Source organism: Arachis duranensis, chromosome 6 (assembly GCF_000817695.3).
Source record: "Arachis duranensis cultivar V14167 chromosome 6, aradu.V14167.gnm2.J7QH, whole genome shotgun sequence".
NCBI classification, from domain to species: Eukaryota; Viridiplantae; Streptophyta; class Magnoliopsida; order Fabales; family Fabaceae; genus Arachis; species Arachis duranensis.
The window spans coordinates 10,690,143-10,703,343 of NC_029777.3; the positions used below are offsets into that span (position 1 = coordinate 10,690,143).

The 13,201-nt window shown below is 32.0% G+C and overlaps 2 protein-coding genes across 3 annotated transcripts; one reads left to right on the forward strand and one right to left on the reverse strand.

Annotated features, from left to right (window-relative positions):
- The first annotated feature begins 1,073 nt into the window (after positions 1-1,073).
- Positions 1,074-3,458, forward strand: LOC107492631 (xylan glycosyltransferase MUCI21). The gene is made up of 3 exons (XM_016113671.3): positions 1,074-1,499; positions 1,609-1,674; positions 1,911-3,458. Exons 1-3 carry the CDS (start codon positions 1,274-1,276, stop codon positions 3,245-3,247), a joined length of 1,629 nt encoding a protein of 542 aa, XP_015969157.1. The 5' UTR covers positions 1,074-1,273; the 3' UTR covers positions 3,248-3,458.
- Positions 3,459-5,931: 2,473 nt separating this feature from the next.
- Positions 5,932-11,718, reverse strand: LOC107492630 (kinesin-like protein KIN-14L). 2 transcript variants are annotated; one of them, XM_021126509.2, is made up of 18 exons: positions 11,595-11,718; positions 11,207-11,364; positions 10,905-11,051; positions 10,528-10,786; positions 10,208-10,311; positions 10,053-10,124; positions 9,729-9,836; positions 9,428-9,502; positions 9,142-9,223; positions 8,912-9,007; positions 8,640-8,813; positions 8,438-8,544; positions 7,932-8,272; positions 7,597-7,847; positions 7,321-7,484; positions 6,576-7,222; positions 6,301-6,476; positions 5,932-6,218 (listed from the first exon to the last, which is right to left on the reverse strand). In XM_021126509.2, the coding sequence occupies exons 1-18, from the start codon at positions 11,659-11,661 to the stop codon at positions 6,151-6,153; spliced, it is 3,096 nt and encodes a 1,031-aa protein (XP_020982168.1). In that variant the 5' UTR covers positions 11,662-11,718; the 3' UTR covers positions 5,932-6,150. The 2 variants fall into 2 exon arrangements, with proteins under 2 accessions (XP_020982168.1, XP_052118679.1); XM_052262719.1 differs by lacking the exons at positions 11,207-11,364; positions 11,595-11,718 and having other exon boundaries at positions 10,528-10,776; positions 10,905-10,951.
- Positions 11,719-13,201: the final 1,483 nt, after the last annotated feature.

The window sequence follows — 13,201 nt, forward strand, 5'->3', positions numbered from 1 at the left end:
TTAATTAAATTTTGATTTTTATATAAAAATATTTTGATTTGAATAATTCCCTGTCCATAAGCATAAGAATGTGACAGAGTGAGAAAACAGTGCGCGTAAGTGGCAGCGCCAACTAGATTCGTGCGCGTAACATTGACGTGGCCGTTGCCCAACTTGACTCTCTCTTCCCCCAATTAGTAACTAATCTAATCTAATTCATCACCATAACAAAATTAACTAATTAAGCCTTAAGCTTCTTCCTTTTTTTTTTTTGAATAAAGGTAGTGTGTTTATAATTGTTATTTTTAATAAACAAATATGTTTGACAGAAAAAAGCCTAAATTTTATTATTTATTTAATACATAATTGTTAATTTTGATGTATTTGAGTTTTACATAATTATATAATTAATTTATGTATTTGAATAATTTTTTAAATAATATTTTTGAAAAAATTTATAAAAATATTTTACACTATATCTATAACTTCATAGATAAATCAATATTAAAATACGTAATTACTCATAAGTTATAGATGATTTCATATAAATACAAACACTTCCTTAAAATAAAAATACTAAATATAGATAAGTATTATTCTTATAAGATATTATATATTCTACCACTTATAGAAATAGGAAAAAAAACTTTAGATATGATTTTTTCTTTTTTACATTATAAATTAAGTATCTAGTATATTAAATACTAATAAAATTTAAAGGCAAGTAAAGCAAATTTNATAATAATAAGAGCAATGATACATAATTAGCAAAATTTATTAATTTTAATAAACAATTAATTATTAATATTTAAAAATATTAATTAAAAATATAGTATTAGGCTATTAAATTAAATAAATTAGACTACTAATAAAAAAATACTAACCAATATATATGAAAACCAAAAAAAAGAAAAGAAAACTTCAATGTTACAACATATATTTTTCAGAGTTTAAATAAAAACAGAAAAAAAGCATGCACATAAACAGAAATATATAAAAATTTATTAATCATCATTTGAAGAAAAAGAAAAGAAAAGAAAAAAAAAGCATGAACATAAACAGAGTTCGAGTCCCCGAAGCAAATGAAACATCAGAGTCATTTTCTTTGCCACCTTCGAAGGAGCCTTCATTCCACGCTTTCTCCTATTCTTTCCTTTGATTTCTCTTCTTCTTCTTCTTCTTCTTCATTTCCATCAACAAAAAGAAACTCTCACAACAGAAAACAGAGCCCTCTCTGTTTTTGAAGCTTTCTCTTTTTCCCTCCCTCCTTTGATTCAATTTTCAGAACAAAGACATGGTTCACTACCACAGGTACCATCAACCCAGAAAAGCTTCAGACCCCATTATCACAAAAGATGAAGAATCACAACAGAACCTTGTCATGGATTGTTCAACCTCTTCTTACTACAAGAGAACAAGGCCCAAGTTGCTCTCTTTCCTCTTCCTCATCACTTTCCTCTCTTGCTGCTATGTCCTTGCACCACTCTTCCTTCCCCCTTCTTTCACCTTCTCTCTCCTCTGTAAGCAACTCCTCTTTTCACTCTCATACACTTTTGCTTTCTTATTACAACATGGGACTTCGTTTTTGACATCTTTTATGTTGTTGTTTTGGTTTGCTTTGGTTTTCAGACTCTCCTGCAACTGAAAATGATGCTCTTGTTGTAAATGATTCTATGTGTTCTTCAGTTTCAAGTGGTAATTCTTCTTATTACCCCCTTTTCTTCTTTTTCAATTTTCAATTTCCATTTTTTCCTTTTTAGAAACATATTGCATGAGTATAAATGAAAAGGGGTTTGATATCATAGCTTTATGCATTTTATAACCTGGGAAAGTAATGATTTTTATGTGTTTTAACCGCACAAATTCTTGTGATTGTTATTAAACTTGATGATGAACAGTTAAAGTTTAATTTGGTGTTTTCATTTATGCAGGAACTATATGCTGTGACAGAACTGGTTATAGGTCTGATATATGTTTGATGAAAGGAGACATTAGAACACACTCCCCTTCCTCTTCAATCTTCCTCTACAACTCAGGAATCATCAACAATGTTTCAAGGAATGTTGGAGCTGAAAAAGGCAAAGGGGATCAGATACTTCAGCACGAAAGGATTAGGCCTTATACTCGAAAATGGGAGAAGAGTGTAATGGAGACCATTGATGAGCTAAACCTCATCTCAAAGAGAGTGAATTTTGGTAATTCAGGCCATGGTTGTGATGTCAAACATGATGTCCCGGCCGTGTTCTTCTCGAATGGGGGCTATACCGGCAATGTGTACCACGAATTCAACGATGGAATCATTCCTTTGTACATTACCTCCCAGCATTTCAACAAGAAGGTTGTGTTTGTGATCCTTGAATATCACAATTGGTGGATCACCAAGTATGGAGACATTCTTTCTCACCTTTCGGATTATCCGGCCATCGATTTTAGAGGAGACAACAGGACTCATTGCTTCCCTGAAGCCATTGTTGGCCTTAGAATCCATGATGAGCTCACGGTGGATTCGGCTTTGATGCAAAGGAACAAGAGCATTGTTGACTTTAGAAACCTTCTTGATAAGGCCTATTGGCCCCGGATTCATGGATTGATTCAAGATGAAGAAAGGGAAGCACAAGAAAAGTTAAGAAAACAAATGTCTTCATCCCCATCATCAGAATCGGAACCAGAATCAGAATCTCCACAGAAACAAGAGTACATAATTAAGCAAAAAGTACAAGAGAATCCATTGAAGAAACCCAAGTTGGTTATTCTCTCTAGAGACAAATCAAGAGCCATAACAAATGAAAATTCTATGGTTAAAATGGCTGAGGAAATCGGCTTTGAAGTCGAAGTCTTGAAGCCAGACAGAACAACAGAATTGGCCAAGATTTATAGGTCACTGAATGCAAGTGATGTGATGATCGGCGTCCACGGCGCAGCAATGACACATTTCTTGTTCTTGAGGCCTGGCTCAGTGTTCATTCAAGTTGTTCCTCTTGGGACAACTTGGGCTGCAGAAACATATTATGGTGAACCTGCAAGAAAACTTGGTTTGAAGTACATTGGCTATGAAATTCAGATTAGAGAGAGCTCTTTGTATGAGAAGTATGATAAGAATGATCCTGTTCTAAGGGACCCCGAAAGCATCACAAAGAAAGGTTGGGAATTCACAAAGAAGATTTATCTTGATAGCCAAAATGTTGTGTTGGATCTCAGAAGATTCAGAAAAAGGTTGCAGCATGCTTATGAGTACATTGTCTCCAAATCAAATCACAGGACAGAGTAAAATTTTCATTTTGTTCTTTTGTTTCATTTTACTTCTCTATGTTCATTCTTTGGTATGTGGGGGGAAAGAAAGATTACAACTTTTTGAGTATTGAGCATGTTGTACAGAAAAATACTTAAAAATGAATTACAGAATGTGTAAGACTGTAAGTATAAGAGCAACAAATTTCCTTTTTGGTGTGAATAAATTAAGGATTTAATTTTGGTGTGAATTTAATTTTGATACATTGTCATCGTAAAACAGTTTTACATGTGCATCTAATTACGTAACGGCACATAGTAAAAATAAATACCTTTCATATTAACCGCCAGAATGGTTATCTAAAAAAATATATGTGATTGCACGAAATATTGTCATTGCATCAAAATTAAACTCTTAATTTAAATATATTGATTAAAATCTTAATTTAAATATATTGATGAGTTTTAGTATCGTACACAAATATTTGACTAAACGGTTGAACATTTTTTAAGTTGGTACATAATTTGGTGTACAACAATTAAACTCATAACCCTACAACTTGCTTAAATTCTATGGAGAGGTTGAAGTTGTTTGTGCAGTTTGCCCAACCAATGGTTAGGTATAGATTGAAAAGTCCCATAGCAGGTTCTTTACTTATTTATTTATTTTCTGTAAAATTTAATCCCTTAATTTTACATATATAAATATATAAAACTTCTGGAATGAAGTTGAGGTTGCATCATTGAGGTGTGAGGTAATTAATTGGGGAATGACATTCCATGTTGCTGTGGGTCTAATTTCTTTGGTAAAAACACATGTTACAATGTGACTTCAGAACTGACCCCTGCATGTTCTATTGTTCTTTATAAAATTATTATTGCTTTTATCTTATTTATTTTTAGTGTAATAAGTAATAACATTTCGTTATTATGAAATGGAAAAGGATGTAGTTCTCAGTTATAGATCTAAATTTGATGAAATGAAAATGGTTGTAGTTCTCAGCTATAAATCACCCAAGTCTTATTTTGGTGGATCACACCAAAATTAATTGTATTTGTCAAGATTTGTTGAAGTTGATATTTGAGAGCCGTAAGATAATTTGATTGATTTGACTAAATTTTTATTTAACAGCTCTCAGCTATCAACTTCATGTGAAGTCGACTGCACCTGAATTTTTACCATAAATAATGATTGCATATGAATTATGAAAATTTTAACATTTTTTGACTTAATCTCCAAATTATATAGCTTGTAACCATCAAATTATAACAATCAGATCAACATCCAAATTAATTCTATTTTAAAATTAATTTCTGGAATTCCGCTAGGAAGCTAATAGAGTATTTGTACAATGGACTATTTATTTGACTCAAAATATGAGTTAAAAAATAAACATTCAGGATAAAATACTACTAATTTCTCAAACACAATACCTTCATACTATCTAGAATAACCATCCAGAGATAATAAACATTTAATATCCTAATGAATCGAACATCCCTAAATCCTCATTGTACATATTATAAATACTCAATTAGTTCCTTATACTTTCTCTCATTCATCTTCACCATGGGATACTACTCCAATTCATTATATTTAGAAATGCATAAAAATAAAAGATCTAAATAGAAGCAACTTTATTATTGGAATAATGATGTAGAGGGTTGTGGCAATTCTAGTGTAAGAGTAGTGTGGGGAACGTTAACCTCGAGGGTTGTGTAGTGCATGTGAATAAACTCCATGATTGCATCTCTTATGCAAGTATGAAGTATTGAAGTACAGATTCAATGGGGACCACTAACGGTTATGATTAATGGTTTATGAACCATCCATCAACCACACTGCATGTATTGTCTCAACCAGCACAACCTTTGTGCCAATTCGTCAGAACAAACAGTACCTTTCAAAATTGATTCTCTCCCGTGAAGATTTTTCACAAATTAGTTTCTATTTCAAAGACAAATTGCTGTAATGTACTAATATTGTTGGTTATTAATTATTTAAAATAATTATAATTTCGCTAAGTAGACAACAAAAAATATGAACAACGTAAATAATACGCTAAAAAAATGTTATATTATAATGATATATTTGAAAGTTTTGTTAAAAAAGGACTGACAAATGGAAGAGTTTAATGAATATCAATGAAATGAGTTAAAAGGACTTTTCGTTTAGCATGGATTTTCTTTTCACAAGTGGTAAAAAGCAACATGTTTACATATAGGTATTTCACCTATATTAATTTTTTTATTATATTACGTGTACATTAAAATTAACCATAAATATAAAATATATATTAAATATAAATATATGGTAAAAATAAATTAAATCACATATATTTATACACAAATATATTAGTAGCTAATTTTAGTGTACGAAAAATATTTTTGTAAAATTTTTTACCTAAATTTTTACCTCATTGTAAAATGTTATGTGTTGAATTTTACTATTGATTGAGAAAGTGAAGTCAAATATAAAATCTACAAAAATATCTAATTTATAATAAAAGTTAGCACAGATTATGGGATTGGAGTAACTAGATTATATCGAATGAACTCAAAACCGTATAGAAAGTAAGTTGACCGTGAGTATTTTTTTCTATATGAGAATTAATATTTATAATACTTTTTGTGTAGTTTTTTTTGTATGATCATCTTATATTTTATTTTGTATTAATCACATTTAATACAAAAAACATAAAAAGGGTGTGATTACATATAACTGCACGAGAACAGAACAAAAGCTGTATTTATTTATTTTTTCTTTTTCTTTTCCAAAAATTTGTATTTGTTTTTCAGGATCCTAGTTTCATAATTACAAAAATATTTCTAAACACCAAATTTGAAAAAACAAAATCCACTAAATTGGAGGCTTGGAGCTGCTGGTGTTTCTTTGAGTCAAAGCAACCACCCCAGCATTGATATTTGGCTCTTGAAGTCTTCCTACAACCACCGTTTTGAGGTCTTTGCCGCTGCCGGAGGAGGTGTTCTAGCATTTCTCTCCTTCTCATCTAAACATAACCTTGTACTTAGTATGATGAAATTGCAAAGCATATTAATAGAAAAATGGCAGCTCTATAGGTTTTAACTTACATGGTACCGGCTTCCCTCCAAGCGAAGATCTTCGATTCGGCCCGGATCCATGAATTCCAGTTAGTGATTGCCTCCTCTGTGTCCTTTCTACAGCTGTAACCGATGATCTTACATCATTTGCATGGCTAGCACCCTTGATTGGAGACTTTACTTCAACCAAATTCTGTTGTTGGTTCCTGCAATTCACATTCAAAGATTGACACTCTTTTTTATAGAGTAGCCATAATAATAGACATGCTTAAAAAAACAACAATGCCTGCTACACACGCACATACCTCTTTTCAGGGCCATTAATAAGTTTTCCGATTGTTCTCAAGGATCTTCTCAAGGAACCTTTTCCATTTGTGCTACTCATTCCCTTTGTTGTCTGCATAACACTATGCACATCATTGATATCCGGCATTGTTGGTTCCGGCGTCTGAGGTAGTACAAGAGGATGAATTTTGATCCCTTCATCTACTTTTATCAGTCTCTTTTGGTAGGTCATGCTTGTAGGACTTCGCGGAGCTTTGGCCTGCGAATCTGGCCTGGACATGCCATTGCTGAAGTGTCCATAAAGCTTTGATGCAGCTTCTGGATCTTGTGGTGGACGATATTTCTGCACAAGCACAGACTCATACTGTAAAGTCTTGCTAACATCGGATGACGCACTGTCTTTCTTGATGTTGCTCTTGGAGCCTTCCAAACTCAATCTTCTCGAACGAGGTACAAACGAAGGCGATTTACATGCAGCTTTATCCTTATCCTCAGGATTCAATGATTTTTCGCCCTTCACTGTGCTGCAATTCTCAATACTGAGTCTTCTAGAACGCAATGGAGTTTTCATGGTTGGTTTCTCTGATGGAGTGTATGGTTCTTTGGGTCTGCTGAACACTGATTTCTGAGCTTCCTTGTTTGCCAATGCCAGCTTAAGACTCTCAACCTAAACACATAAAGAGGGAAAACCGGTTTAGTTTGACTCCATTTGAGTTTCAGCAACCTATGATACTAACTTTCTTGTGGCTTAAGTTATATCATTACCTGTTCTTTAAGTTGCATAATTTCACTGGTTTCTTTGTTCATACGTGCTACCCCGAGTTCCACAGTTGAAACGCGCTGAGCGAACTTTAGAGTACTCGTTGTTTCACCAAAGGAATCTGCTTCCGGACTCACATGAGCAAACATCAAGGTTTTGGCATGACCACCTAATGCAGAAAATGTCCAAGAAAAAATTAAAGAAACTTTCTCTATAAGGTTAAAGAATTAAAGATAGAATCTTGTGGAATAGAATTCAAGATAGAATTCAATAGCGTGTACCTAAGGAGTCCTGCAAAAGAAGTGTGAGTTTGCTATTTCTATATGGAATGTGAGAATTCTTTTGAGCTAGTGCTGTGATCACATCTCCCAAACAAGAAAGAGACTTGTTAATGAATTGTGCTTCCTTTAGTCTTTCCCCTGTGACTTCTGACTTGTCTACTCGTTCACTTCCGGCAAGGTCTACCAAATGCAGACAACTGCGAATGGTGTTACCGGATGTATCTTTTCCGTGAACATGCACGGTGAGTACACTGAATTAAACAACCTTTATTATCAGTGTCTGCATTAAACATTTAAATTCAAGTTATAGGGTCTGAAAAAATTTTAAAAATTACCTGTGGGAACGACTACTCCTATTGTTCAGTGCAGTGGAACTGACAGCACGGTTGACCTCACCGAGTTTCATGAGGGTCAGAACATCAGTTGTAGATGTCACCGGACGCAATGTAGCATCAGGAAGACTCAATCCATCTTCATTGCAGCTCCTAATCTCTAATTTATTATCTATTTTGTCCTCAGCAAGTAGGTCTCTAACTTGTTCATTGTAAATCTCGACCATTTGAACATAAATGTCATATACCATAATGTCTTTCCTGTCATTAGACATTCGAAACAAATCGTTAAGAGCGAGATAATTGATCCCCATATCCTTAGAGGTTCCACCTGATGGACCACTCTGCCAAAGGAAAAAAAGAAACAAAAAATATTAGATGGATATATAATTGGTTCAAGTTTGCATATATAGTAAGCAGACATTGCTTGTTATTTCATTGGTCTGTGTCTGCGTTAATTAATATATGGAAGAACCAATGCAATGTGTATCATACTTCTTTTATCTTACCATGGTGTATGTCTTCCCAGATCCAGTTTGACCATATGCGAAAATACAAACATTATATCCATCCATCACGGATCTAATTAATGGCTGAGTGTCCTTAAAAACCTCATCTGTGTACAAAGTTAGAATAAATTTCAATAAAATGATGTAAAAGAGAGGGAAGAAGGGGAGGGAAATTTTCTGTAATCAGCATGTGGAACTCTACCTTGGCCAGCCTTTGGACCAAAAACCCGATTGAACTGAAAAAGTTTCCTTCCATCTTTCAATGTTTTGGATGGATCTAAAATGAATAGAGAACCATCCTCCCCAATGAAATCAATAATATTCTTGGATTCAGCCTGGAATGAGGGTCTGATTCTGCAGTAAACTCGAATATTACCTATGATTTGGATTTGAAGAGTTTGACAAAATTAACTTTGGTCAATAATATATAAAGAGAAAGTGACCATTAATTAAATAAGCAATTAAAAGTTCAACCTTTCAGATCTTGAACCATGTTAAATAATTTCCTATTCTCTTCTACTACTCTGTTATATCCACCAGCTTTAGTTGCCATATCCTCTACTTGACTCCCTGAATTCATAAACCAGTATTTCATCTCAATAATTATATAAAAAACAAATAAACAAGGGAATCCTTTTACAACCAATCAGAACAATGAAAGAAAACCAACTATTTGAAGTTGTAATGTTCATGGCTATTCATACCGAGTTCATTAAAAAAACTCTGAACTTGTGATTGCATATCCTCAAAATCATTCTTGATTTTCAACTTTAAAGCCTTGAGATCCTGAAAAAACCCAGGATGTTACAAGCATTATCACAATGAATGCAGAAAGCCACTAAAGCTTCTGTAGTATTTAATGTATGTTAGAATGGCAAGGTAGTAATGTCAATGTAATCTATTAAATTGTTTCTACCTTAACTCAACAATAATTAAAATTTCTAGTTAGAGCACAAATGATGCAACAGTTAAAGATTTACAAATGTCTACCTGAAGTTCATTTTCTTGCAATGCTAAGAGATGCTTCTGATTGCAAATGCACTTTCCAGTGCAACCTCTATTACACTGTGAGATGCACAATGGAAGCATCAGAATCCAAGTTTAAGACATTTTATATTGAATTGGTAATAGTACCACACTATTAATGATGTAAATGTTGATCAAAAACAATATTCGGGTGAGCACATTAACATATTAACATATACAAATACAAATATTGCAAAATTTTATGTAAATACTACATCAGGCAATTATTTTAAATATTCTAAATTAATATTTCACAGAAAGGTACCTTTGAACTTTCAGGCACTAATGAAGCATCTGATAATGGAGGAGTGGAAGTGCAACAATGAGGTACGCTACTTCTTTCTTTTGTAGAATCATTTAGTGGCGTTGGCAGCTGTGTTTTAGTCATGGAGATATTTTGTTAAATATCATTGCAATTACAAAGATAGAAAATATTAACAAATAGAACATGAAAGCACTTTCTTAATATGACCAAAACAAATCTAGAGTTACAGAATTTTGATCCCCAAGGATGATTGTTTTCTACTACTTATGTATATCTCACAATTTTTAGCATTGATAAATGATCATCTCAAAGACTCAAACTAACCTCAGAGGATTTCGTCGGTAGCTTTACCCCACAAAAGTTTGTCATGATTTGCTTAAATAGTTTTAAAGGATCCTACAAGCAAAGATTAAAATAATTATGAGGGAGATAAAAAAGCTCAATTGTGTTGAGGAGATAATTTAAACTAAAATCGTTACCATGTTTTCATTACGAAGAGAAGCAGCAAAGTTTCCATCCATATTTTCTTTGGCTTCCAAGACGCGATCAACCAGTAGCTTCACAAGTAGTTCTACATTTTCCTCTGCATCCAATAGAGTAATTAGAAAGAATGAAATTATATGAGTATGAATTGCTTTGTAATCACTTTCAATAGCAGTTTTTTTTTATCACTTGCAACCAAAACAATATATTTTATATCAGCACAGGATGCAAAATTATATACCAATACAATATATTTTATATCAGCACAGGATGCAAAATTATATACCAATACATGAGCAAGACTAAGTGATCAAACCTTCTCGTTTCTGAAAATTACTCTCAACAGAATGCACTTTTTCCCCTGTGGCAGACAAATCCAATCGCTTACATGCATCGGAGGGAAACGCAGCCGTGGCTCTCGAATGAATTCTACTGGCTGACTGCATAAGTAATGGAGATCTTAAGTGCCTGTTGGAGGATCCATTCTCACTGTTCGTCTTCTTCAACTCTTGAAGTGCTTTAAGTGATAGAATGCAATCAACAACTTTTGATGCTGATCCCATATCTACACTATCCTGAAAATAATAAATAACTTGCAAGTTTACACATGCATAAGCAAGTTTACAAAAACAAGCAATATTGGCATGCAGTTGGACATGCATATCAAAGATGTATAATCTTTAAATAAATTACCCTTTCAAGATCAGAAGCTTCAAAAGCTGGAAGCTTTAGTTCTTCTGCAGCATCGAGAAAGTTCCGAACGTTTTCGAAGTATTGGAAAGCCGGTAACGGCTGGGAATCCCAGGTAAATGATTGCGAAGCAACCGGATTATCCACAACCTTAAAAAACAATCCCATCCAAAAAAGATGAGATAATATGCCCAATATCCATAAATAACAATTGTGCAAACTGCAAAACTCAAATTTCCCAATTTGAACCAATCAATTTAATACTAAAATGCAACCATATATTAGATTAGATTAGATTTCAGTACCTTAGGGACTGATCCTGGATAAATCTTGTTGATGACTTTGCAAAGAATGAGACCATTTCTCAAGCAAGAAATGAGTTCTCTCTCTGAAGGCTTTTTGGATATACCAAGAGGACCAACTTGGCTTTCTAACCACTGTGTTGCCTCATAGCGTCTCCAAGCTGTTCAATTTTTCATAACAGATAGATTCTTTCAGAATAAAACATCAATCAATAGCAAAGTGAAGAACTTGGTGCAAATTTTTTCATGTGTATTTTTACATATGGAATTGTACCCAAAAGCAAATGAAAAAAAGAAGGAAAAACCGTTACCATCACCAATCAAATAAACATAACAAGCATGTAACTTGGAACACAAAATCAAAAGAAACAATGTGATCGAACAAACTAACCTGCTTCTTCAGCTTTTCTTGAAGCCATGTTGAAATCATGAACCCTACTTCTTAAGCAATTCTCCATTTTCTTCTTCTGCAATGTTTCGTGCAGGGAATAAAAGACTGAGACAGTGACAAAGGAAAATAGAAATGATTAAAAAACAAAAAGCAGCATTTTTCTTCAAGAACCTGAAAGTAGAAACCAAAGTTGAAGGAAAAAAATGAAAACTTTTTGACGTGGGTGTTCAGTAAAATTACAAAGAAACCATAAAAATGAAGAGAGATGATCAGATTAATGGGACAGTGTTTTTGGGTTTTGGTTCGGACTATCGTGCTTAGCTTCGGATTCCGAACCTGAGAGGTACGGAATCGTAACGTTACATTTCGCTGATTTTGAATTCAAATCAGAAGACCACGTTATTGGGGTCAGCGAGCATTTCCAACCGTTAGTTCTTCATACTGAGTCAACTGATCCTACGGTTGGGATTTGTTTTATTGGGAAAATACTTGTTCTGAAAATCAGCCCATTATATTTATGAGTTTAATTTAATTTTGATGCACTAATTTAAACGTTTTATATAATCGTTTAATTATATTTTTTTGACTGACTGACCAATCAAGCTCATTCATGATTATATATATATATATATAAATAAGGTAAAATCAGATTTCTTTTTTCCCTTTCCCTCTTATAAAACTATAAAACTATATAAAACTATATACTATAAAACTTAGGAGAGTGATATTATTACTCCTATCATAATTAATAATGCTTCTTCGTGTACTTTTTGTTTTCAAAAAATTCACTCATCCTCATTTATTGTATTTTTCATAAAAAAAATAATTTTTTATCATGAAAATAATTTGATAATAAAATATAATAGAAGAGTGACATTGTCAATTAATGAATAATAATATTTACTAAAAATTAACTTATAATATGTGTATATATATTATTATGAAAAAATTAATATAATATATTTCATAAAACTATAATTTATACTTTATTTTGGTGAATGAATTTGGAATTTTTTAATATTGATTTACTGGCAAATAAGAATTAATACTACATTTAGTTTTAAGACAAAATATTGAAAATAAGATATAAAAGACAGAAATATATAAATTAGTATTTTTATATTTTGTTTGATAATAAATTAAAATAAATTATGAAAGTATAATTTATTATTATTTTTTATTTAATAAATTTAAAAAATATAATAATAATTATAAAAAATTAATAAGAATAAAAAATAAAAAATAAAATTTATTTTTTATTAGTGTTTCTGATTTTTTTGATATAATATATCTATCTATGTTTTATCTGTCAAATACAATTTTATATCTTTATATTTTTATTTCGTATCTTATGCCTGTAAACAAGCATAGCCTAATATTCATATATTATAAGTTTTAAGATTATCCTAAAAAGAAATACTGACGAATCCTAAATATAAGCTTTTATTTCTTATTAGTTTAATTAAAAACCAGTTATAGAGTGCTTTATTTTTTTACGATTATACTACGTGAACACTAAAATCAGTCACAAAAGTCAGCTATAAATATAAAATACATATTGAATTATAAATATATATTAAAAATAAATTAAACTACACATATATTTA